The sequence below is a fragment of the Pygocentrus nattereri genome, chromosome 14, assembly GCF_015220715.1.
Source record: "Pygocentrus nattereri isolate fPygNat1 chromosome 14, fPygNat1.pri, whole genome shotgun sequence".
In the NCBI taxonomy this organism is placed as follows: domain Eukaryota; kingdom Metazoa; phylum Chordata; class Actinopteri; order Characiformes; family Serrasalmidae; genus Pygocentrus; species Pygocentrus nattereri.
The window spans coordinates 23,798,745-23,826,302 of NC_051224.1; the positions used below are offsets into that span (position 1 = coordinate 23,798,745).

At 39.5% G+C, this 27,558-nt stretch overlaps 1 protein-coding gene across 1 annotated transcript in view; it reads left to right on the top strand.

Moving 5' to 3' along the window:
- The window catches only part of LOC108444005, a 37,029-nt gene extending 13,329 nt beyond the window's left edge, over positions 1–23,700 (top strand). The window contains exon 6 of the mRNA XM_037544916.1: positions 23,492–23,700. Within this exon, the coding sequence (XP_037400813.1) occupies positions 23,492–23,700 (209 nt within the window). The remainder of the gene's footprint in view (positions 1–23,491) is intronic.
- The last annotated feature ends 3,858 nt before the right edge of the window (positions 23,701–27,558 follow it).

Here is a 27,558-nt window from a genome sequence, read left to right on the forward strand (position 1 = left end):
AAGTGAGAATTTCATTGTAGAATGTAACTGCCTGTTTCTCCTGTGCATATGACAATAAAACTCTTGAATCTTGAATGTATCTGCTCAGGGAAGGACAACCAAATGTTCTTCCACATATGTGCAATTACACATTTCCACCAGAGAGGCCTCCAAATCCCCAAAACGTACAAGATTAAATACTAAAATGATCAACTCACCATCTGGTAATCAGCCAGAGAATATGCACCTTTGCCACTGCCCCAAACACTTCTTCCACTGTCTTCTACTGCGCTGTGATGCTCTGAGTCTGTAGGACACATTTCACCTGAACATCACATCACTCAGAGCTGCAGGACACCAAACCACACTTGTTACTGTGAAACTGAAACCTCAGTACATGGCTAAAGTATTAAAAGGCTCCACTGTCCTGTTAATTCCTGTTTATGTATTTACAGAGATAAAAATGGGTCAGTGTTCAGTTAGAATAGCGAGAGAATCAAAATCTCCTTGCTGTCGGAAGGAATTTTGTATTTCCAAAATTTTACGAAAGAAATAAATAAAAAAAAAACTCAACTTTTAGTGATGGTTCATGTAACAAGATTTTTGGCAAATAATTGTGGACCATTTCTACAGGTCTTTTCACCATGACGTTTCTCATAAGCAGATGGATTTAAATTATGCAACAAAGTAAAAATGATATTTTGTATCTCTATATTGCCGATATGCTTAATGAAGTATTACAACAACAATCATCATCATCATATTATAACAAGTAAATAAGTACATATGCAGTAAAGACCAAACAGCATGTCAATATTGCAGCATATCAATGTATGACAGATAAATGTAATTAATTTATAAAGGAAAAAAGTCCATTTGAATTTCATGAACTCGAATACCACTTGCTTGAATTTTCATGAACACGGTGCTAAAAAGTGGTGCACATCCACCATCACCATGATTTGTTCTGGGGTTTCCATTATTTTGTCCATCCACATTGCTGTAGTTCCCCTTGTGGGAATCATATGCTGCACAGAAGTGCATGCTCATTAGTAAAAACCATGACACTCACCACAAGCCTGAAGTGTTAACAAAGATGCACGTCTATTTCCCTTTGACTTCTACAGAAGTACTACAAGGCCACAATGTCTATATCATTGGATATCATTGATGCTTGATTGATAATTGCCATGTTGGGAAAAAACTGAGAAAACTAATTTACCCTTAAACAGCCTGATAAATATGCTGGGCTTTACATTCCTTTAAGAAAAGTGCAGGCACTGTCCCCAATAGTCATTTTTTTCTCTGTTTGAGAGAGAGAAAGAGAGAGAGAAAGACAGGGAGAAATCTTTGTTAAGAAACTGCCTGTTGGTTCTTTCTGCTGCACTATATTTCCAAAGTATTCACACATCTGCCTTCATATGCATAGAAATTTGAGTGACATCCCATTCTTAATCCATAGGGTTTAATATGATGTCGGCCCACCCTTTGCAGCTATAACAGCTTCAACTCTTCCTGGGAAGGAAGGAATTTTTGACCATTCTTTCAGAAGCGCATTTGTCAGGTCTGACACTGATCTTGGATGAGCAGGCTTGGCCCTCAGTCTCCACTCTAATTCATCCCAAAGGTGTTCTATTGGGTTGAGGTTAGGACTCTGTGCAGGCCAGTCAAGTTCTTCCACACCAAACTTGCTCTTCCATGTCTTTATGGACCTTGCTTTGTGCACTGGTGCACAGTCATGTTGGAACAGGAAGGGGCTGTCCCCAAACTGTTCCCACAAAGTTGGGAGCATGAAATTGTCCAAAATCTCTTGGTCTGCTGAAACATTAAGAGTTCCTTTTACTGGAACTAAGGGGCAGAGCCCAACTTCTGAAAAACAACCCCACACCATAATCCCCCCTCCACCAAACTTTACACTTCGCACAATGCAGTCAGACAATCAGTACCGTTTTCCTGGCAACCGCCAAACCCAGACTCGTCCATCAGATTGTCAGATGGAGAACCCTGATTGGTCACTCCAGAGAACATGTCTCCACTGCTCTAGAGTCCAGTGACGGGCCTTTACACCACTGCATTCGACACTTTGCATTGCACTTGGTGATTTAAGGCTTGGATGCAGCTGCTCAGCCATGGAAACGTATCACGGCACCATGCTGGAATTCACTGAGCTCCTGTTTGTAGAAGCAGTCTGCAGGCCTAAATGCTTGGTTTTATTCACCTGTGGCCATGGATGTGATTGGAGCACCTGATTTCTATGATTTGGATGGGTGACTGAATACTTTTGGCAATATAGTGTACACATTACCACAAGACTCTCCACTTTCTACTCTCCACCAAAAGAAACTCCCAAAAATTCTGGAGTTCTAAGTTAATTGCTTTAATCTTTTGCTCTTGTGATTTTGGACCTGGAGTCTCAGCTGGAATTCTCTTGAAGCTCCCTTTGAACCGTGCTCTCGGCTCTGACTGTACCATTTGAGTTAATCCTGAACTCTCAAGTAAAGTTAAACCATGTTTTTTAATCTGCGAGCATCTTATCTCTTTATACATTGTAACATGTTTCATAACAAAATTTTCAGAAAAGTAGTTGCAATATTCTGGACATGTGCAAAGTTTGGTTCTGGAATTCTCCTGGATGCCTCCAGTAATAACATGGATTTATTAAATTCTGTCAGCTGCACCTGATTTAAAATAATGAAGTATTGATAAGATAAAGCCGGTGATTGGATGAGTGGATGAAACAATAAACACCTGTGACACCTTTCTCAACTATTTTGTCAAAATAGTTTTGCTCAGTACTATAGTTATGCTGCACTTGGAAATATTGAAACAGTGAATATGAGTGAATATGTTGGTAGCTTTGAATCTTACGTTGTATTAATGACTATATCTATTCATTCTGCATTGTTTGATATAATAACACTTCACTCCTTAGTTAAAGTGAAAACAGGGTTTGAATTGTGAGGGGTGTAGGAGGTCCCGGACCCCCTATAAGAGTGTATAAGAGGGCCTCCTATAATAGAGACAAAATTAAACTTGTGGGCTTCCATGTTATTTTCTTGAATACACTGCTCAAAAAAATAAAGGGAACACTTAAACAACACAATATAACTCCAAGTGAATCAAACTTCTGTGAAATCAAACTGTCCACTTAGGAAGCAACACTGATTGACAATCAATTTTACAGCTGTTGTGCAAATGGAATAGACAACTTGTGGAAATCATTGGCAATTAGCAAGACACACTCAGTAAAGGAGTGGTTCTGCAGGTGGGGACCACAGACCACTTCTCAGTACCTTTCTGCTTTCTGGCTGATGTTTTGGTCACTTTTGAATGTTGGTGGTGCTTTCACACTCGTGGTAGCATGAGACGGACTCTACAACCCACACAAGTGGCTCAGGTAGTGCAGCTCATCCAAGATGGAACATCAACGCGAGCTGTGGCAAGAAGGTTTGCTGTGTCTGTCAGCGTAGTGTCCAGAGGCAGGAGGCGTTACCAGGAGAGAGGCCATAGGAGGGCACCGTAGGAGGCTACCTCCGCCTTTGTGCAAGGAGGAACAGGAGGAGCACTGCCAGAGCCCTGCAAAATGACCTCCAGCAGGCCACAGATGGGGGTTGTGCTCACAGCCCAACACCGTGCAGGACACTTGGCATTTGCCAGAGAACACCAGGATTGGCAAATTCGTCACTGGCGCCCTGTGCTCTTCACAGATGAAAGCAGGTTCACACTGAGCACATGTGACAGATGTGACAGAGTCTGGAGACGCCATGGAGAGCGATCTGCTGCCTGCAACATCCTTCAGCATGACTGGTTTTGCAGTGGGTCAGTAATGGTGTGGGGTGGCATTTCTTTGGAGGGCCGCACAGCCCTCCATGTGCTCGCCAGAGGTAGCCTGACTGCCATTAGGTATTGAGATGAGATCCTCAGACCCCTTATGAGACCATATGCTGGTGCAGTTGGCCCTGGGTTCCTCCTAATGCAGGACATTGCTAGACCTCATGTGGCTGGAGTGTGTCAGCAGTTCCTGCAAGATGAAGGGATTGAAGCTATGGCCCGCCCGTTCCCCAGACCTGAATCCGATTGAGCACCTGGGACATCGTGTCTCGCTCCATCCACCAACGCCACGTTGCACCACAGACTGTCCAGGAGTTGGCGGATGCTTTAGTCCAGGTCTGGGAGGAGATCCCTCAGGAGACCATCCGCCACCTCATCAGGAGCATGCCCAGGCGTTGTAGGCAGGTCATACAGGCACGTGGAGGCCACACACAACACTGAGCCTCATTTTGACTTGTTTTAAGGACATTACATCAAAGTTGGATCAGCCTGTAGTGTGTTTTTCCACTTTAATTTTGTGTGTGACTCCAAATCCAGGCCTCCATTGGTTAATAAATTTGATTTCCATTGATGATTTTTGTGTGATTTTGTTGTCAGCACATTCAACTTTGTACAGAACAAAGTATTCAATGAGAATATTTCATTCATTCAGATCTAGGATGTGTTATTGAGTGTTCCCTTTATTTTTATGAGCAGTGTATAATGTAATTTTTCAACAAAATGAATGTCTTCACTCAAGGCAAGTGTCCTCTATAACTTTTTATCATGTTCAAAGTTAGACTCCCAGACACACTATAAACTCACCCAGCCTGAAATGAGCAATGTCATTCACCAAGCTGCATGAATCAGTTTATTTATATGTGGTATGCAGTACTGTGCTGCGTGCTGTCCCTCCCCCTCTGGTAATTTGTTATTGTTGTTTATGCTGTTGATTATTGGTTTAAGATGTGTTTGTGTTGACTGGGTTTTGTTGTGTTGGGCCTTAGGTTAGTTAGTGTAGTTTTGTGTCTCCACAACAGAGAGAAATGCTATGGCTAGAACCAACCTGCCATGCTATCTTGGTGGTTTTTCAGTGGCCTTTTCTGTCTGTTTAATGAATGTGCATATTTTCCTTAAGCAGAAAAAATGACATTCTCTGGTTCTTCTTCACCACTGACACCACAATATATATAAAAGACATCAACACATCATACAATACATCAGTATTTTTGAGCTGGGATACCCCAAAGACATCTTTCCCCAAACTCTTCTGAACACATAGCCCTTATTAATTTAAGAAAGATTGTCTACATTGATCTAAAGCACAAGTTCCTAATGCTGGAGTAGGAAAGACTGAGTCACAAAGCATTTTGTTTTTTTCATTTATAATTTTAACCACTTAAAATCCCAGGCTTATTTTTCAATAACTACAGGGACTCCAATGCAAACTGGTTACGCTATTCTTAGGTTGTAGAAGTGTGTAATGAATCATTAGGCCTGCTTTTTTGTATAGAAAATTGTATGTTCTTTAAACCAGACAAGCTTTCTTATAAACTTATATATGCAAAATATATTCATCAAGATTAATATGATTAGTAAAAACACTGATAAATACTGATAAATTTGTTTTGACCACAAGGAAGAACAGCAAATATCAGCACAGTAAATCTTAAATATATTTCATTACCTGTAGTGTGTTTCTGAAAACAGTTAGAAAAAATCAACTGTTCTGAATGTATATGAGGGGCGTTTGCAGATTGTTTACTTTGGTTGTCCTGTTTTAGTCATAACAGTGTTGTTAAACTGTCTTATAATTTATTATATCTGTTAAAAGTACAATCCTGTTTCCAAAAAAGTTGTGCTGAATGTAAATAAAAATAGAATGCAATGATGTGCAAATCATGTAAACCATATTTTTAAAAGAAAATACTACAAAGACAACATATTGAATGTTGAAACTGAGAAATTTGTATGTAAATATAAAAAGCTGGGACAGGGGCATGTTTACCACTGTGTTTCATCACTTCTTCTTTTAACAGCACTCTGTAAGTGTTTGGGAACTGAGGAAATGGTGCTGTAGTCTTGAAAGTGAAATGTTTTCCTGTTCCTGTTTGATACAGGATTTCAGCTGCTCAACAGTTTGGGGCCACCGTTGTCATATTTTTCATTTCATAATGCACCAAATGTTTTCAGTGGTGACAGGTCTGGACTGCAGGCAGGTCAGTTTAGCACCTGGATTCTTTTAATATGGAGCAATGCTGCTGTAATACATGCAGAATGTGGTTTGTTATTGCCTTGATGAAATAATCAAGGCCTTCTCTGAAAAAGACATCTGGATGGCAGCATATGTTGCCAAAATGTGCACAGATTGTTCAGCATTAATGTTGCCTTCACAGATGTGTACAATACCCAGGCCATGTGAACTGATGCACCCTATACCATCATGAATATTGGCTTTTGAATTGTGCACTGACAACAAGTTGTGTGATCTTTAGTCTGGAGGACAGTGTCCATGATTTCCAAAAATAATTTTTAATGTTGATTTGTCAGACCAGAAGACATTTTTCCACTTCACCTCAGTCCATTTTAAATGAGCTCAGGCCCAGAGAAGGTGGCAGAGTTTCTGGATCCTGTTTATATATGGTTTCTTCCTTGCCTTTTAGAGTTTTAACTTGCATTTAGCGCCAAATTGCTTTCCCAGACCGTACACTGAAATGGCCACAGCTATCGGGATCTTGGCATTACAGGCCGAACACATCTTCATGCACTGGAAACAAATTTGGGTCTATAATTTTAGCACACCCTGTGCTACCCCAGGTTCATGAAGGACGCTGGAGGCAGAGTTCAGTGTTGCAGCAGCCATTTAAGTTTATTTTCTCTCCAAACAAACACAAAACAAAAACATCAATCAAATCCAACCTGGCAACTTTTCAGTGGCTCACTTGAGCTTTTCTGCTCTTCACTCTGTCTCTGCTGCTGCTTGTCCTTCCTTCCCCCTCTGGTCACGCTGAGTATGGACTGGTGCTGGACTACACAGCATTTTAAGCAGAGATTTCTTACTGAAAGAAAAATAAAGTATTTGGTGATCCTTTCTATAGATTTTGTTTTGTGATGAATTTCTATCAACCAAACAATACTGCTCTCAAAAAAGCACATGATTTACATGCAACTCTGGTAGTAATAAGGTTAATAAAAATATTACTAAAAGAATTAATAACAATAAAAAAGAAAAAGAAGGACATAATAAATATATGATTTATTATTCTCAAATATTATGATTATTTACTAAGCTCTGACTATGTTATATCTATGTTATATGTTATATGCACAGATGAAGGACTAGAGGATGACCATCACAAACTGTGCAGCAGCAGATGAGCTATCATCTCTGACTTTACATCTACAAGTTGGACCAACAAGGTAGGAGTGTCTAATAGAGTGGACAGTGAGTGAACACAGTGTTTAAAAACTCCAGCAGCACTGCTGTGTCTGATCCACTCGCACCAGCACAACACACACTAACACACCACATCAGTGTCACTGCAATGCTGAGAATGACCTGCCACCAAAATAATACCTGCTCTGTATGAGTGCAGTGGGGGTCCTGACCACTGAAGAACAGAGTAACAAAGTATACAGAGAAACAGATGGACTATAGCCTGTAACTGTAGAACTACATAGTGAAACTGCATGGTCAGTGGAGCTGATAGAATGGACAATGAGTGTAGGTACATTAAGTTAATACACAAAGTTAATAAGATAATGCTAAAGCTTAGCGATATGAGCACTACTCATCTCCAATTCATGGTTTGCTCTGCTCAGTGAGACACTCTCTAAGATGCATGTTGAAAGAGCTCTAGTTATAGGTTATTCTATGTTATGGCACATGAAAGTTGATTCTCCTTTAGGGGTGCCAGTAGCAGTTAGCTGCATACAAAAGTACAAAAGTAAAGTATGGTGTTCCACAAGGCTCTGTTTTAGGACCCCCATTATTTACATTAAATATGGTGCCACTGAGTGGTGTAAACTAGATGATAAAGTTCAACTTAATAACATTGAGGACTGTAAGACATAAAAGACTGGATGTCGTGTAACGTCCTCCTACTTAACTTGGATAAAACAAGTCCAAAAGCTGCACAATCTAATTTAATGATGACAAACTCATTCTGCTCACAAATGTGGCTTCATTTGTCTTCTAAATTTCTATACAGATGACAGCCAGATTTGGATGCATTTTAATGCCAAGTGAGGATAGGGTCTCAGGAACGAATGCAACAAATAACAAGATTTTCAATTCTTTACTCACTAAATGTTAAACCATAAACTGAACAGCAGCTGTAGCACAAAGAAGCAATTATACCTGCTCTAGCTTAACAGACTAATAACTTTACCCAAACAGGCTCAACACTCACTCAGTCTTTATCTAAACCTGCAGATCTAAACTGCAGATATCAAACCTGTGTTGCAGTCTGTTTTAGTCTGCTCATTAAGCATCAGTGTCTGGAGCTAACAGGATAGTGCAACAAGGGAAGCTTCTCAGACAAGATCCTCAGACAACTGTGGCATGTAAACTGTTTTAGCCTGCTTGCTAATGATGCTTTCTAGTACTAATGAGTGCAGTATGAAGGGCCCTCCCTTAGATTTGAAACTTTAATAACTAAATTTGCCTCAACAGAGCTTCAGTAAGCAGGAGTCAGACCCAGGAGTCACAGCTCTACACCATATTTTACAGTTTATTAAACAGGTGTGGAATATAACTTTATAACACCATCATAATTTTAAATGCCATCATTATTTATTTATTTCAACTTCTGGCTTACTGTACAGCCCAAATATTTTACACAAGCTAAGTTAGTTGTAGGTATGTTCTGTAGCTGTATACAAGTTTCCTGGCATCACACCATGACAGGTTTAAGCTAATTTTTGACATACAAAACTAGATTGCTACAAAGCCATTGGCCAACTACAGGGGGCACTGAGTTTTTGGCCCCCTGAAAACTAAAGGGAAAGGGGCAATGCCCTCCTAATCTTAGCACAAAGCATGGTAGTAAAATTGTCTAAAAACAGCTGCTACAGTTAAACTGCATATAACAGTTGGATGACAAGAAAGATTTTAAGCATTCAGGGATGCTATGACAATCAGAAAAACTGCACTGTTTTCTGTATGCACGTTTCACTTGATGATTTTGAACTGCCAGATTTACAAATTTCCCACCGCATGTTAAAGTGCAGTCACAGCTGGAAATTATAGTCATGGGATATGTTTTTTTTTGACAGTCGTCTAAATGTACTGCAGCTGCTGAAAAGGGTTTGATACTTTGGTTCAAGAAGCAGAAAATGAAAATGAATTGCAATATGAATATATATTGATCATAATGTTGAATAACTGGCAACCAATGGACACACTAGCACATATCAAAGAGGTAGAAGAGGGTGACTCATTTGATGGCATCACTGAAAGTCAGCTTAAGGCACCCTGACTGTTCTAAACTTGGAGGAGTTCATACATGCATGTGATATCACAAAAAGAGATGTTCAAGAACTTTTTCAGGAATAAGATCACTTTTAGAAATCTGAGCAAAGGAAAGATCTACTGGGATAAATGCAATGCCAGACCTTAAAATAAAGCTATGCATGTCCCCTTAGCCTCCAATTACATAGAATGTAACTGTTACCTTACTACTTTCATGTGCTACTGAGTGCTGGCAATGATGGTACACATGACGGTACACACTGTCCACAAGTACATTGTAGTCTGGAGTATCATTTGAGGCAGCCAGTGTAACATAGCAAGTCAGATGAGAATCTGTTCTGAGAGTGCGATACATGGACTTGAAGACTTTTGACTGTGAAAACACTGTCACACATATGTAGTTCCAAAGAGGACCCAAGATGGAAGTCCCCAAAAGTCCCCAAAAAGTCTCCTGATCTGGCTTTCATCTCATGGTCATTTTGTAGATCAAGTATTTCAGCTCCATTTGGTAATACAAGTACCTGTTGGAATTTTGCCATAGTGAAACTGCATCGCATATGACAAGATGCAATATCAACATGTCTGTCTCTCTCCAGCCCCTGTGCAACATTTGCCTAAGTCGCCAGAGCTCCATCTCTGTTGGCTGATCTGCACAGTAATCTCGCCATGGAGCTTCATGCTGTACAACGCTGTGCAAACCTCACCTTCATGAACTGACACTCCTCATGATATTGCTGCTGCTGCTGCATAAACCCAAATAATCTAACTGACCATTGATCCACCTGTTTTCCCAGTTTTGTATTCTAATATTTTATACTAATGCTGTTTGCTACCCGATGTCGACCAGAGGAGGATGGGTTTCCCTTTTTGAGTCTTGGTTTTGAGGTTTCTTCCTCCTGCTCTTAAGGAATTTTTCCTTGCCTTGCCATTGGCAATACATTTAGGGCCTCGGACCTGGATTTTTCCGTAAAAGAAGGGTTTGAAAACAACATCAGGTCTACTATTTTGTTAATCAATTCATCTGCCAGTCTGGGTGGATGCTCTGCCCTCATTAAAGAGTTCCCCTTCTTCAATTAGACAGACAGATGACTCCCATAACACACTGGTCAGATTTGGTAAATTTATTCAAACTGACAGCATGCAAAAGGTGTAAAACTAAAATGAAGAAACAAAATAAAACACATTCAGCATAAAATATGTAACTGCTACAATATCTAATACGCATATCCAAGCATATGGCCTACAACTAGCCTAGCAAGCTACTAATCAACAATTGTTACTTCAACGAAATTACCAATATACGTAAATATACGCATCATATATTTATACAAGCAATATCCTTCAAAAATACTCACAGACTATGCGTCTACAAGAGATTTCAAAAGAGGATGAGTTTGGATTCATCAGCTGCTCAATTTACCATGCCCCGAACTAGTCTGACTGAAAACAAAGATTCTAGGTGACTTCTTCTAAGTGTTACATGCCCACCATGAATTCAAGACACCACCTAGTGGCAGGAGGAGGAAATAACACACCAATTACCCATGAAATGAACTCAGTCCAGAACAGTGGATGAAGATGCATTCAGGATAGAAAGAGACGTCAAGTTCATCAGGAAAGCCAACTCAAGCAGCCCTGTCTCATCTGGCAGCTCTCTTTATTTCTCGACTAATCTCTATAAGCAAATCAATAAATAGTTGGAACACATCCACATGCAGAATCAGATCTCCATATTCAGCAACAAGCTCGTCAAGTAATGACTTAAACAAGCAATGCTGAAGAGTATTTGCATGAATTGTGTTTACAATTTTGACCTCAGTCATCAGGTGAGAAATCCAGCACAGCTGGAGTTGTCAGTAAATGTAACAACTGACGTAACCACATGATTTATTGCAATTGACGTGCATTGTTTTGGAGACTGACCTGGTGATCACAATCGATTGGTTGGTGACCACTACTGTCAGTCAACACTGGCAACTAGCAATTAAAAAGATTTGACAGGAGAGTTCAATGTGTGGTCTCTTCTCTATGTTTAGTGTAAGCAGGAGTGTTATGACCCCTGGTCATACAAACATAGAGTCTTACTGTGGTCATTTTCTGTGTTTTCCTTATTGTTTTTTCTACGACATGCAGGTCTTTGATTGGCCACAAGGGGTGCACTGAGTTCGCGGGGCCACCATCTTGGGAGACATTTCTCCCATCTGGCCTGACCTGGAAGAACAGCTGTCCAGACCAGCCCAGAACTATTTATAACACTCTTAGATTCTGTAATCTAGGTTCTGTAATCTAACCACAACTAGGGGCAGTCGTGGGCTGGAGGTTAGGGATCTGGCCCTGTGACCGGAAGGTTGCCGGTTCGATCCCCAGCGCCGACAGTCCATGACTGAGGTGTCCTTGAGCAAGACACCTAACCCCCAACTGCTCCCCGGGCGCCGTGGATAGGGCTGCCCACCGCTCTGGGCAAGTGTGCTCACTGCCCCCTAGTGTGTGTGTTCACTAGTGTGTATGTGGTGTTTCACTTGCATGGATGGGTTAAATGCGGAGATGGAATTTCCCCGGTTGTGGGATCAAAACAGTATTAAAAAAAGGAGGAAAAAAAAAAAAATAAAGCTCTATGTGAAAATTTGGAAAGCAGGGGATGAGTGCCATTTTGGTTACCACTGCTTCTGTTTTTTTTAGTTAGCCTTTTTTCTGTTTTTGTTTTATTTTGTTTTCAGGTGTAGTTAGATTTGTAATCATTAGTTGTTTTGTTTGTTATTTTGGCATATGCTTATGCCTAAAGCCATCGACCCAACATAAGTTTGAGCTTTTAAAGTCAATAAACCTGTCATTTTCTGACTTCCATGGTGTCTGGCCTGGCAGCAGGTCTGGGGAGGGAGTCCACTCTCATATTCTATTATGGCCTGACACTAGACCGGGTCATAATAGAGTATGAGAACCAAGGGTTGTAACAGGGGCAATGGAGAAACACAGTCACTACATGACTTTTAATAAACACAAAATACAATTACAAAAATTCATGATAACAAATATTTAAATCTATTATTAATTAAAAAGTATTTTTGTAAATTATTTAAGACATTTAAATGGTCTAACTTGAGTGACAATCACAGTAGATGTTTCTTTTGTCTATCTGCTTTGAGGAAAATGCTGTAGTGACTTTCCCTAATAAGATTTTCCCATAATACTGGAGTTTAAGTCCTGAGTGAGAGCTCGTTGATACTTTTATTTAATATTAATATTTCACTTGTTTTCAGCTTATGAAAACATAGGTGACCCTGAATTCTCACACTATACTTATCCTATGAAATAAAATAACCCAAGCATAACCAGTAACAGACATTTGATTTTGTTGCCATATAAAACATTTACATTTAATGCAGTTCTGACATGCCAGTGGCTGGAAACAAATCCATTTACATAAGAAGTAACCTACTGCAGCCAGATGGCGTTTCTTCTGCTTTGGGTCTCAAGTCTTTTTGAATCATAATGCCAAGTCAAAAAGTGAGTCACTGTTGCTCAAGTCAAAGTTGAGTTGCAAGTCTTTTTGATATTGAGTCATAAAATCTATGATGCAAGTCTGACTCAGAGTCTGCACCTCTGCCACAATTCTCTAGCCATAAAATGTTTGACAGCTATTTAGAATTCAGAACCATTAGCCAACTGTGTTTGCACACTGCGGAATTAGACCTCTGCATTTAACCCATCCGTACAGTAGAACACCCGCATACATACACACTAGTGAACACACACACACAATAGGGGCCAATGAGCACACTTGCCCAGAGCGATGGGCAGTCCTATCCACAGCAGGGAACAATTGGGGGTTAGGTGCCTTGCTCAAGGGCACTTCATTCATGGCCTGCCAGCTGAGGGGATTGAACCAGCAAACTTCCAGTCACAGGGCTGGTTCCCTAACCAGAAACCTGCAAGCTAACTGTGGTTTGGTAGTTTGGTAGTAACAGAGATTTACAACCTATAAATTGTTTCTTCTTAAAACAATAAAATAGCTAAAACCGGCCATGTTAAGCAGACTTTAAGATACTGTACTTTTTTCATATACTAGGCTTTACAAAACAATGAGAGGCATGGTGGCACAGTGGGTAGTGCTGTCACCTCAAAGCCTGGGCCTGGGTTTGGTTCCCTGGTTGGACTGGGTCCTTTCTGTGTGGAGTTTGTATGTTCTCCCTGTGTCTGTGTGGGTTTCCTCCCACAGTCCAAAGACATGCAGTCAGGCCAGCTGGACACACTAAAGGTGTGTGTGTCTGCTTGTCAAGTGGCTTAGAAAATGTGTGTGTATATGAAATTATCCTTTTTGTATATGTGACTTTGATCTAACTTCAAAAACACTTTAATCAACACAAGTCCCTGGTTCATGTTTTGCGAGAGAAGACATTCCATGCATGAAAAGCTAAAGTATTAGCCAGTATTAGCCATTATCTGCAGGTGTTACTAAAGATCCCAACATTTTTAAAAACTCTAACAACTGTAATTGCAGCAAAACTATTTATTGAAAAAAAAATACAGTTTTAGTGTTGTTATTAAAATGAACCCTCTATTTTAACCCTTGCTAGTATTCACCAGTCCCAATTACCAGTCAGTGTTTTTAACAATGAATGCTCAGATAGGGTTTTTGTTAGTTTTTTTTACAGCCAGAGAACCTGATACACTGTGTTCCTCAACATGAACAAGAAAGTGGTGGTTGGATAGTGTAGTGGTTAACACCTCTGCCTTCTACACTGTAGACTGGGGTTCAATCCCTGCCTGGGCAAACACCCTACACTATACCAATAAGAGTCCTTGGGCAAGACTCCTAACACTGCCTTGGCCTCCCTGTGTAAAATGATCAAATTGTAATTCGCTCTGGATAAGAGCGTCAGCCAAATGCCGTAAATGTAAACAACTACTTTGAAATGAAAGGAACTTTTGACTAATGTGCAAAATGACCATCCACAGACTTTTATCGTGACTTTTGAAGCAGGCACCTGTTCAAAAAAAAAAAAAAAGAAAAAAGAAAGAAACAGACCCAAAAGAAACACAGTAGTTTACAATGGCTCACAAACCAGCATTAACATTACCTAATGTTCTTCTGTTCATTGCATTGTAACAGCAAAAGACTTGCAGTTCAACTGAAATACTGTATAGCACCCACTAAAAATTAAGCCCTCTAATTACATTTTATGATTCAGACAGAGAAAAAATGTCATCAACTATGCTAATAAAGTGTTAACTCAGGTAAACACAGACATAGTGTTACAGTAGACGCTTTTCTTTGCAATTTAAAGGACTGAATTATAAAAGTTTCAGAAAATCTACTCATGATGGTAATAGTATTATTAACTGTATGAGATTTAGCTTTTACAAAACAGGAAAAGAGAATCAGAAACTCCACCTCCACAGACTCATCATCAGCACTTCAGTGACCACAGCTGTGCTCACTGTAGTTCTAATCAACTAAACGAAGACCAGAATGCTGAAACATTTCCTCATATTGAAGCTAGGTAAGTTATTACTTTCTATTCAGTCACATTTTTCAATTTCAGTCACTTTTTCCACTGGCAGTTGTGACAACACTAAACCATCCATTGTGTATCTGTAGTTTAATTGTAAAGATGCATTTTGTTCATTCTTATAGCACATACAAATATTCTTTGAGAGGAGAGATTCTCTCTCAAATGACTGTCCCTTCAATATACCTTTTAATATGGAAACTGAAAATTTACACTACAATTCAAAGAGTACAGAGTACATTGCTTAAAGTCAATGTTTCCAATAACATAAAACCAATTTGGTTGCAGAAAAATGGGATTAGAATGGTAAGGTTCTGTCTGCGTTCAGATACTGAGGATCAAGTATTTCATTTTCAAAATAACAAAACTCTTATGTAGCAGATTACCTTTCATATCCTAACAAAGTCATTACCTTAAGACACTTCTGACCACTGAATCTTAAAATCCTGGGACAATTTGAAAATAGTACCAAATGCAGATAGAACCTTTTATTTCTGAGAGCTTTCTAAAACTCTATTACCACTGATACGGAAATACCTGAAACATCGGTACATATAAAGGCAGCTGTTTTCATTTAATTTCATGTTAAATAGGTTAATTTCATAGTGCTGCTCATTGGAAGAATGTTTTTTATCCAGTTAGGACCATAAAGATCTGCTCTCTTCCTTCTTGTCTCTATAAAAGCTGTTACATGTGGTTTTATTGTTTCAGATGCAAATTGTTTTTTGTAGAATACACTCTGCTGTCTGAATGCAGCCGTAGTAACCCATTTTCAAGAAGGAACTCTACTATGCTTGCATATAAAAAAAACTTTTACTGCAGCAAAAATAAACAGCACAAAATGTTTAAATATATGTACAGAACTCAATTTCAACTAAAACGTCAGACCTGTCAAATGTCTTTTCCTTTAGCTCATTTCATTTTTTATAAATTGTCTGTATCATTTCCTGTGGAATCCATTATTAGCTGGTGCATGCTGATGCTTATCTGACACAATATATCTTTGACCACTGCGCTGTCTCAGGGTCTAACCACCTCACAATGACTGAAATTACTTGTTACTTTATAGATAAATTATATGTAACTAAAAGTAAAAAATAAGTTAAAAAGCAAATTTTTTTTTTTTAATTAGGAGGAGCTACATCCCAGCAGATAATCTTACTGGTCATGTGAGAGTGATGACCTGAGGAAAGAAACTGCTATAATGTCAGCAATCTTTGTATATAAGTTTCTGTATCCCCACCAAATGGAAGACGTTGAAAAAGGTTGTGTTCTGGGTGCGAGGAATCTGCAATGATTATAATGATTTGAAAAGTCCTGGAGGATGGGCAGGGGAGCACAAATAATTTTTACTTTACTGTTTGTTGTAGTCTATTTTAGTCATAGTCATTCCTATCTTGTTTTATGGCTACTCCAAACCAGAGCATGATGGATGTCCACAGGATAGACTCGACTGCAGTGTAGAACGTTCTCAACAGCTCCTGTGGCAGACCAAACATCCTAATTTGCCCTAGAAATGACATCCTCTGTTGGGCCTCTTGAAAGGTCTTGGGAAATAGTAGACCCTTGGGTAACACTTTATTCAGACGGTCCACTGTAGATGGTTTGTAGATGCTCAGTATATCTTTGAATAACATTCAACTAAAGATCTACTAAATAAAACTTGCAATTGGATGTGAAAGATTCCATTAAATCTACCCCTAACCCTAACCTCTAGGCAAAACTTACTCCTACACTTTGGTCAAAGCTCATCAGAAGGTTTGTTAATCCTTTAGGTATCTGTAGATCATCTGTAGGGGACCATCCAAATAAAGTGTGACCAAAACCTGAAGGTTCTCACAGTTGACACAGGGCTGGATATTGTGAGGGGGAGCAGTGCTTAGGAGTGTCCACAGTCATTTCAAGTGTTGAGTGTGTTCAGCTCCAAGTGTTCTGACAACACCAGAACAGCAGCCATTTAACCCTTCACTGATATGCAGACTTGTCGCCATCGTGGATGAGTCTGATGACCATAGTGTCATCTGCAAACCTCAGAAAACTGCACATCTAAGAAGATGGGTCCTTAGAAGTGCATTTGTTGGTGTTAAGAGTAAAGAACAGTGGGGAGTAAACACTACTAGAGAGTAAACATTATTAGGCTTTGCACCTAATCTTTTCACTCAGCTTCGCACCTGTGTCTATGTGATGTGACAAAGGTGATTTGATCTGGAAACTTTGGAGGAGAGGATTTCTGGGATGAAAGTCCACAACCAGGACCCTTGCAAGTGTCCCTCGGCAATCAAGAAGTTGCAGGATGTGTTGACTTCATCATCCTTGGACCTGTTTGCCTGGTAGGCAAACTGGAGGGGGTCCAGCAGGCATCCAGTTGTGGAGCATTCCAGGTGGAGCATTTAAAGTAGGAGAGGACTTCACAGATCTCCAGGGATCTGTTGAAGTTGTGTGTGAAGACTGGAGCCAGTTTGTCAGCAGATGCTTTAAGACAGGAGGGGAGAAACACCATCTAGACCTGGTGGTTCTGGCCTTCTGTCTCTAGAAGAGCCTGCTCAAATCCACTTCACGAATCTTAAATGTAACCTGAGGACAGAGGTTGCCAAGTGTAATGGAGTCTGATGTTGCTAAGCTGGAGTGAATGAGGTGTGAATTTGTGTCTTGTGCAATAGAAGTCATTCAGGTTGTCAGCACTGCGTTTGTATGCTTCAAGTGGGGGGCGGGGGTTGTGGTTTTATGTAGTTTGAATTGTCTTCAGGGCCTCACCACACTGATGTAGGGATGTTGGCTGAATATCTGTTTTCAGCTTGTCAGTGTATCTTTGTATAGCCACTCTGAACTTCTTTGTCATTGAGTTTCTCACCAGTGCAGGGCCCTATTTACACTTCTGTACTGTAGACAGGAAAAAATGAAGGGCACTGCAACAAAAAAAAAACAGCTCCAAATACCAGACAGCATTTTTCCAGACCAAATTCCTGGCCCTGATGGTCAGTCTTCCAACAGTGTTCAGCAGGATGGGAGGGCAGTCATTATCTCAGGAAGAGTAAAGAGACAAAATTAGTTCTACTCAGAAGTATGACTGTAAAAAATAAAAACAAATTCAGAGTGTGGCTGGTGACTCTGGCAGATCTAGCTATAACAGCATAAACTAAAAGGAGAGAACCAGAAGGTAACATTGAAGTCTTCAGAATTTTAGGAACTAGTAGAAAACCAGCATCCTGTGGTCTGAGTAAACGTGATGGTTCATAATGGGAAGTATGATCTTGCAGGTACTCAGGTGTGAAACCATGCAGGGCTTTATACATCAATAAAAAAATGTTATAGTCAATACAGAATTTGACAGGAAGCCAGTGTAATGCTAATAAAACTGGGCTGATGTGATCAAATTCTCTGGTTTTAGTGAGAACACTAACTGCAGCATTCTGAACTAATTGAAGTTTATTTAGGTTCCTGCTGGAGCATCCTGACAACAATGCATTACAGTAGTCTAGCCTTGAAGTTATAAAGGCATGTACCAATTTTTCAGCATCATGTAGGGATAACGCATTTCTTAACTTTGAAATGTTTCGGAGGAGAAGAAACGCTGTCCTTGTAATATTACCTATGTGTTGATTAAACGTCAGATCTGAATCAATCATTACACCAAGTATCTGAACCAGATACTACGGAGATGTCAGCAAGATTTAGTACCTGCTCTGTGAGGGTCCATGGGGGTCCTGACCACTGAAGAATAGGGTAAAAGGGGGCTAATAAAGTATGAGATTTTTTGCGATTGCGCTAAATAAAACTTTAGGATTGTTCATATGAAATTAGTTAATGATCTGAAACTACTGAAGTTTGTGGAAGAACAGTTAGATTATGTATGTCAACACCTAGAGTCAAAACTAAATCTACAGTGTGATTACAGTAATGAGTAGGCCCTATTACATCTTGAGTAAGGCCTACAGAGTCTAAGATAGATGAGAATGCCTTTTTAATGGATCTTCTGTGATCTCAAAGTGAATATTAAAATCTCCTGCAATTATTACTTTCTTGGTACTCGCTGCTAGGTCTGCAACAAAGTCACTGAATTATTTTAAGAATTATGAATAAGGTCCTAGTGGTTTTATAAACGACCCATATACCACCTCCTTTGCCAGATAGTCTAGGGCTGTGTACATAATTATAACTTACAAGGGTGGCTTCATTTAATGAGAAATATTCATCAGGTTTAATCCATGTTTCAATGAGACAAAATACATAAATTTTATGATGTTATTGTATCGTTTACAATGAGAGCCTTAGAGTTGAGTGATCTTATATTAAACAAATCAAACCTTAGTTCAGAGATGCTGCAGTTAGACACTGGATCTGATATCTGATATTTTTATCTAAACAAACTGATTGAGATTTTCTAAGTTTGTGTTTAATATGGGGCAGTGATCAGTCTCAATATAGTTGTACCTTGGTGACGTCTCAAGGCAGCGAGCAGATGGTCGGTTTAGCCTGTTTGTCTGCTGCCTTGTCCTGTCTCTGGACAGTCAGCAACTATCTATCCTGCTCTGCTGACTAACTAACAGATTATGGGCTATACTGCATGATAGCAGAGCGGCGCCCTCCCGCGTGGAGTGAACACTGTCCTGCCCTACAAGACCAGACTTTCATTCAAACTTGGACCAATTATCTATAAAGCCCACATGATTTTCTGCACACCACTTGGACATCCAGCAGTCTAGTGCCCAAAGCCTGCTGTAACCTTCAGCGCCATGTCATCTTGGAATAGGGCCAGAGCATATTATGGCATCGGACATCGGACATGGGCTATTTTGACCACCTCTTTAATATCACTATTAGTGACTTCAGACTGCTGCATACGAATATCATTGGCACCTACATGAACCACTATCCTCGAATATCTACTCTTTGTTTATAGCTTAAGGTTGCTGCTAATGTCCACTGCCCTGGCTCCTGGTAAGCAGATAACTGTAGCTGCTGGTGCCCCTAAAGGAGTAGCTATTTTCACATGTTGCACAATAGAGCTTCCTATAACCAGAGCACCTCTGACAGGCTCCTCGGTGGATGTTTCACCAAGTGGAGAAAACCTGTTTGACACGTGAATAGGTGGAGTATGGTGCTCAGGTGGGCTAGCTTTAGCTTTAGCTTTGTTACTATGCTGCCGAGACATCACCCATTCGCCCTTCTGTGGGGGCTCTAATGTCAGAGTCACTGGGGCACTAACTCTCCTTGAGGCACCCGGGGTAGATAATACTGAATTCTGCTCTCTATCCCTGATTAAACCCTAGATGTGCACCTCTAACTGATTCACCTTCTCCACCAGAGTAAAAATGAACGGGCACAAACTGAACCACTATTGTTTTCACTAGTGGTGGAGAGAGGATTATCACTATACATGCCACAATCCACACAAGACAACCATAGCAGACAATAGAGGTATTTACTTTTTCAGTGGATCTAAATCTTACCACCAGCTTTTGTTGGAAAGCTAAACTGTAGTCTCCACTCCTTGTAGTAGGTAATTCTGTGGAAATAGCCTGTAAGGGTCTATGGATGGTGAATATATAATGAAAACAGAGAAAAACAGATTAAGCCAACACAGAAGCTGTATGTTTCTCGCAAATACTCAGAATGAATACTAGCAGATCAGAGAGCCGATCACAGGCTGCATTTTGCAGTTCCACTTTTTGCATTTCCAAAGCATGCTTCTTTTTCAGTCTAGCAGCACGTTCCAAAAGAGCTGCTCTCTCAGCTTCAGCTTTCATGCATGCTGATGATATTGAAGATGCACCAGATTTTGAAGAACCTCCTGATTTATTTGATTTCTTTAATACACTTGAAACACTGTAAAAGGGTGTGATCATAACTTGTGGATCAGCTTGTTTTGTTTTCCATGTCTCCACTTTCTTCAAAACCGATGAAAATGTAACTGTATTTGGCTCACACCAGTTCGCATTCTCATTTTCTATTTCATCATCACTCAACGTTTGTTGCACAGACTCAAAATTGAAACAAATTCATTCAGTGCAACAATGAGAGTTTTAACACCTTTGTTTACATCAGCAATATTACCATTGTCCATAAGTTCTTTTAATTAATTTAGTTTTCTTGTGCAAACACCCAATTTCCCCAATTTATAATGATTTCACTCGGTTTTCCCTCCATCATGGTGGCTGTATTGGCATCCTCCATGGGAGAATGATTGTCAGCTTTAGCTGAGACACATAGGCCTACCAAAAGTTTCCACCAGTGTAAGCAACCTTTTTAAATTGAATAAATACGCAGCAACACAAATACACATCAATAGAGAATTCAAGTAAAGTGTTTCCTCATAATTCAGCAACTATTCAACAAATCCAAATGCATCAAAGTGGTTAAAAGCAGTTTGCACAAGTCAAGTACATGGTCCAAACAATCCAGATTCAAATCCAAGCTCCATTTTCACTCAAACAATCCCAGTTTCAATTTAAAGCTGTTTCATAGCAGTCCAAAGGACAACGTTTTTTAGCTTATGTATTGACCAAGAATTTAAATCCAGTTTAGACACTGCTTCACTTGTTATGCGCCTTCTTGTTATATGCATTGTATTTGGCTGTGAGTCGTGGTGGGAGAGAGGTGAGCAGGCAGGTAGGCAGGTATGCAGGCAGGCTTTACACAGTGGTTTAATCAAAATTGCTGAAAGCTTCAAAGTTACCAAAATGTGGGGCTCTAAAGTGCAGATTCCAAATGTACAAAGTTTCCAAAATGACAAACGAAGGTGAATTTAGGTTAGCATAAGCTCCCAGCGTCTTCCATGTCTAAGCTATGAGGCTCTACCTGTGCCTAAAGAAGGCGCTATCTTGTGGCAAGTGTCAAAATAAGAGTCTCAAGTGAAATCAAACTAAGCATCTCTCAAGGAAAATAAATTTAACCTCAAATCTGGCTCCTACATATGGTATAGAAAATTACACAAGTAGGTTCACCAAAATGAAGTACTGCTTATAGGGGAATAAACATTTAGAATGAAAATGCTGTATGGCCAGGAGTTCAAAATGCAGAGAAAAAGTGCAAAAACACAACAATCTTCATTAAATGAAAGCTTTTATTATTACACGGTTATGAAAAAAAAAATCCCTCAATGCGTTTCGGCTTGTGGCTTCATCAGGGAGAATAGCAATACAAACTCTACACAGGTGCTGTAAATTTCTTATTTACATGACATAAGATGTCTAAAATATTCACAAATATCAAATGCAAAATAACCCTGTATGCAAAAAATAAATGGTGTCAATACCAAATTTAGATCTACAGTCACAAGTAAAATGTCCATAAATCAAACTATAGAGGGTGCCAATCTCATCATATGTCAATAGTAATGGGCTATGATCTTGATTTAATCCAGGAACATTAGTTGCTTTTAACTTATAAATCCAAAAAAAACTCCTTTTGGTTATGTTTCTGGGGCTATATTACTGAAAAGATTTCAGTCTTAAGTCTGAAATCGTATCTGTTAAGTCACTGTAACAACTTCAGTAAGGACTAAATTAAAAGAAAGTAGCTATTAGAGAATACGTTCTTATGTTTATAATCTTAGCCTTCACTCCAAATAAGAAAACAGTACTGCAGGAACATCCTAACCAGACTAAATCTTCTAAACCCTGTCCTAACTTTAGGATGACCTCAGAAGGGTCTTAACTTCTGTTTTAACTGGCTGTTTTATGCAGTGACAGCAAGCATAGAGCACTAGAATTAGCTTAGCAATGTTACATTATCTAAAAACAGCACTTTCACCTAAGCATTAAAAAAAAAGACTTTATCTCCGCTGTTCATCTGATTACCTTTGTGTGTTAATATTGATGATGAAATATTACAGTGATGAACGTGTGTCTGTTTATTAGGAGGAATAACGTTAGCGCACTCAGCTAAAGCATTTGAGAAATGGACACTGAAACTGGGGAGTGGTGACTCTAGGATAATTCTCGCTACCTTTCCGGATGGCATATTTATGTTCAGCGAAGCAATTTTGCAGATGCCTCTTAGAGTAAAAAAAAAAAAAAAAAAAAAAAAACATTGTGGGCATTCCAGTCTATAAATAGCACGAGTAGTTTTACAATGAACGAAAAATGTATAATTCAAACAATAATATATTCTTTAACAGACACAATGCCATGGAAAGTCTTACTTTAAACTACATCAATCACTTTAAAAACATCCATTGATCTTACATCTTTACCCTTTATTTTTCTGTGTAGCTGGAAGAAAACTTTGAACCAGCACATCCCCGGCTGTCATCGTTTAAAATGAGTTACTGGAGAGTATGGAAAAATCAGATTAAAAAATGTGTTGCTCTGAATGATACTCCAGTTATACTTAACCCTCTATTGCATAAAGTTGCCTCAAGGTAACAAACCCACATCCTTCAAATGAATAAAATGCTTTTACTTGGTAAATATATAATGGCCACTAAATGATACGGTGACCAAGTAAAACCATTTTATTGGATTATTAAAACTTGTACTTTCTATATAACCCTTTTATTGTCAGTAAGTATGTATCATGCCATTGTAGAACGATGAATGTGGATTTGTTGCCCTGAGGCAATAAAGGCTTAATAATAAATCCAAATTAGGCCTTTTCTTTCTTATCATTGATATACATAATGTTAAAATTAGGCATCACAAAAAATGTTGTATAATTCGGTTAACAGGATTAATGTTTCATTTTGCAGTAACTGTAATTTGACCTAATCATTCCTCAGGTGCGAAAACCAAATGTGGGATCACTAATACAGGGAATGAGACAGACGATAACGATTATGAAAATACAGAAGTCATTGTTCAGAAAAAGGACCACAGACAGGATTCACATTTCTCTGATGAGGAGTACATCAACATACATGAAGAAGCAGAGAAAATGGCCATGGATAATGATTATGAGGATGACGAAATTTATACAATGGGGGATTAGTGTTATAAAGTAAGGAAGTTCAATGATTCAGTGTCACTTTAATTAAAACTCACTTTAAATGCATCAGGATAAAATCAATGGTCAATCATTTGGTTATTAATAACTATGGGGAGGGGAGACTAGGGTTGTAACACTTTTTGCCTCATCCTCACAAATGTATTGTTTGCATTATACTTTGAAACAGTGATACAAGATACAAGATAATTTCTCTTTTATAAAGAACAGTGGTGTAGAAACCCTCTACAGCCTCACAAATGGAATGAGTTGGTGTTATAAACAAATCATGCCCAAAAAGTGATATTTATCAAAGAATTATTTCAAGATGATTTGTCAAGTGCATTTTTGTTTTTCCCATTATGTTACTTGAGTTCCAAGGCCCAATCCCATTTCATTATCCTCATTATGAGCATAGGTGATGTCATTGACCGCTGTGTCTTTTAAGAAAAGACTTTTTAAAAAATGATTTGCGTATTTTGTACTTCGTAAAAAATGCAGCTTTAAACTAAATAACATGGTTGTCTTGAAATACTGAGTTCATTTAACTTCAAATATAATTTAACAAATGTAAAACACACATTTGTTCTTCTTCAAACTCAATACTACAAGTTTCATGAACACAGTTATTCACTTTTTTAAGCTTAAAAGCTGAATTCTTTGCAGTGTATAAAAGGCTCCGTGGACAGGGAATTTCCTAATTCTTAAATTTGCCTATCGCCTTAGTGACTACACGTCACGTAGTTTTCAGCCAAACAGAAGTTTAGTCTGTGAGCAGCAGTGCTAATCAGCAGCAGGATGTGAGGTGGAGTTCAGGTGAATTCACTCCCCTGATGTGTAAATAACTCTTGTTCATGTGTTTGGTTGTTCCTGCCATCATTATGGTGTGAATTTGTTTCTACTACGTGTCAGTTTGTAGTGTAAAGTTGGTTCTAGCCAGTAACTCTTTCCATGTGTTTCTTACAGCTTCAGTATTTTCACTGCAATGTCAAAATTTTTTGTTTTACTTCTTCATATTTTATGCTTGTAAGTTGTGAAATGTAAACATACATGCGCAATATATGTTCAAAATGCATCAAGCTATGAGTAATTAGCTTAGCTATACTGCCAGTTGTGTAGCTACTGCTGAATTACTTTAATTGTCATTCCTTATGTGTCCATGTTGGGGCGCTATTAGCCCACTGGTGAAGAACTGTATACACGCCGCTGTGCTGCTTTATTCCCTGTGAATGCCCTAAAATGACCACTTCACAAGATATTTTGTACAAATAGCTTTACTTATATATCATGTCTTTCTCTGGCGGCACGGTGGCGTGGTGGGTAGCGCTGTCACCTCACAGCGAGGAGGGCCTGGGTTCGATTCCCCGGCCGGGCGGCCAGGGTCCCCTCTGTGTGGAGTTTGCATGTTCTCCCCGTGTCTGCGTGGGTTTCTCCGGTTTCTCCGGTTCTCCGGTTTCCTCCCACAGTTCAAAGACATGCCGTCAGGCCAACTGGTCATGCTAAATTACCCCTAGGTGTGAGTGACTGTCTGTGTCTGTCTGTCTGCCCTGCGATGGACTGGCGACCTGTCCAGGGTGTATCCTGCCTTCCGCCCGAAGACTGCTGGGATAGGCTCCAGCATCCCCCCGTGACCCTGATGGAGAAGCGGCTTAGAAAATGGATGGATGTCTTTCTCTGTACACTTTGCATCTGAATTTGATTTCCTATGTACCAAGAAGTCTACACATATTGAAATATGCTGTATTGGACTGATTTCCATTATTTAATACATATTTCATGCTATTTCAGACTGCACTTGGAGTCAAGGATATGTTCTCTTCATTACAACAGTGCAGCAATATTGCAGTTATACATGGGAGGCTATGATTTCCACCACAAGCAGTGCTCTTTATTTAACACAAGCTCAGAAAGGTACATGCAGAAGCACAAACCGCAGGGGAGGTCACCATCAGCCACATGGCTTCACCTTGATGGTAGACCAACCCCCAGCACAGAACACACTAATGAAACCCACTCCCTGCCACAAATAACACACCCACACATTGAACCAGGTGTACACAATCCTGATCCTGGAGATCTACCACTCTGCAGAGTTTATCTCCAACCCTAATCTAACACACCTGATCCAGGTAATCAAAGTCTTCAGGAGCATCTGAAGTCAGGGGTGTTGTATCTGAACACCCCAGGGTGGTAAAACTCCAGGACCAGCATTTAAAATAAAGCAACAACCAAAAATACATACACCAGTGTTACTGCCAGCCTCTATCTTGTCAGCCCGAGTCATCTCTCATCTTGACATTATTTACTTTTTGGGATGGCCAAGATCATGCCATTGTTGCAAAGAGCAGTTTGCTGCTCTGTCAGGGCTACCTGAGAGTTTGTGGTTAGGCACCCTGGTTTTTGCATTTGACGCCAGTGTAAATAAGTTGACATGAACTGAGGCTCTAATGATCAAGAGAAGATCGGGAGGCAAAGCCAGACAAACCCTAAAGATGGAAGGAACTCGACGCAGCTGCACCCTCGTACTTGCTTATACATCTCCATTTCCAAAAACGTCAGGATGCAGACAAAATGTAAATATAAACAAATACAATGATGTGCAAATCATTTAAACCCTGTATTTCATTGAAAATAGTACAAAGACAACTAATCAAATGTTGAGACTGATGTTTTTTTGAAAAACATGCCCATTTTGAATTTGATGGCAACCAAAAAAGTTGGGACGGGGGAAACAAAAGGCTGATAAAGTTATGTAAAAACACCTAGTAGTTGATTGTCAAGAGGTCAGTAACATGACTGGGTATGAAAAAGCATCTCAGAGAGGCTGAACCATATTTTTCATTTCATAATGCGTCAAATCAGTGGGTGCAGAAAGGCCAGTTTAGACAGTTTTACTACAGAGCAATGCTGTTGTAATACATGCAGAATATGGTTTATTGTCTTGCTGAAATACGTCAGGCCTTCCCTGAAAATGATGTCGTCTGGATGGCAGCATATGTTACCAAAATATATATATATCATTCAGCATTAATGGTGCCTTCACAGATGAGCACGTCACGCATGCCATGTGCACTAATGCCCCCCTTTACCTTTATGAATTCTGGCTTTTGAACTGAATGCACTGATGAAGCTGAGTGGTCTTTAGCCCAGAGAACACAGTGACCATAATTTCCAAAAAGAACTTTGAATGTTGATTCATCAGGCCACAGGACACTTTTCCACTTCCCCTCAGTCTATTTTAAATGAGCTCAGCCCCAGAGAAAGTGAATATTCAGATATGTTTATAAGGGAGAGTTTAACCTTCGGTACCTGATACACAACACATGTTAAAGAACATGGGTAATGCATTTCCTATACTATAGACTGTATAAATGTTGAAGAACTAAAATTCACCACAAAAGGAAAGGACCAAAGGAAATAAAAGAAAACCACATTCAGGATACATATTGGTCACTCTGTATTTCTAGATATAATACTAATAACAAGTAGTATTGCTTAGAGATTATATAAATGTTAAAACTCAAAGCATACAACGTCCCTTGGATTCTTTATAAGCACATAGTGGTGGTGGTGGTGGTGTGATGTGCCTCATTTTCACCACTTGGGTGTGGTGGTTCTATATCTAAATTGTCAATGGAATCTAAAATGCTAGCTTTGTTGTAGATTCTCATAGCAACCCAGTTCTTGATATCTCTGGATTGAATGGTGGAAATTCCGTATTGGTGCAGTCTAAAGAACGATTTCTGTTAATTCATAGCTTAGTTAAGGTTTGGGAAGATCTGCAGCTGGATTCCAGGCCAGGATTTATGGGGGTTGCAGGCCTCCCACTGTGTCCATATTTTCAAGATAACATCCTTTGAGTCA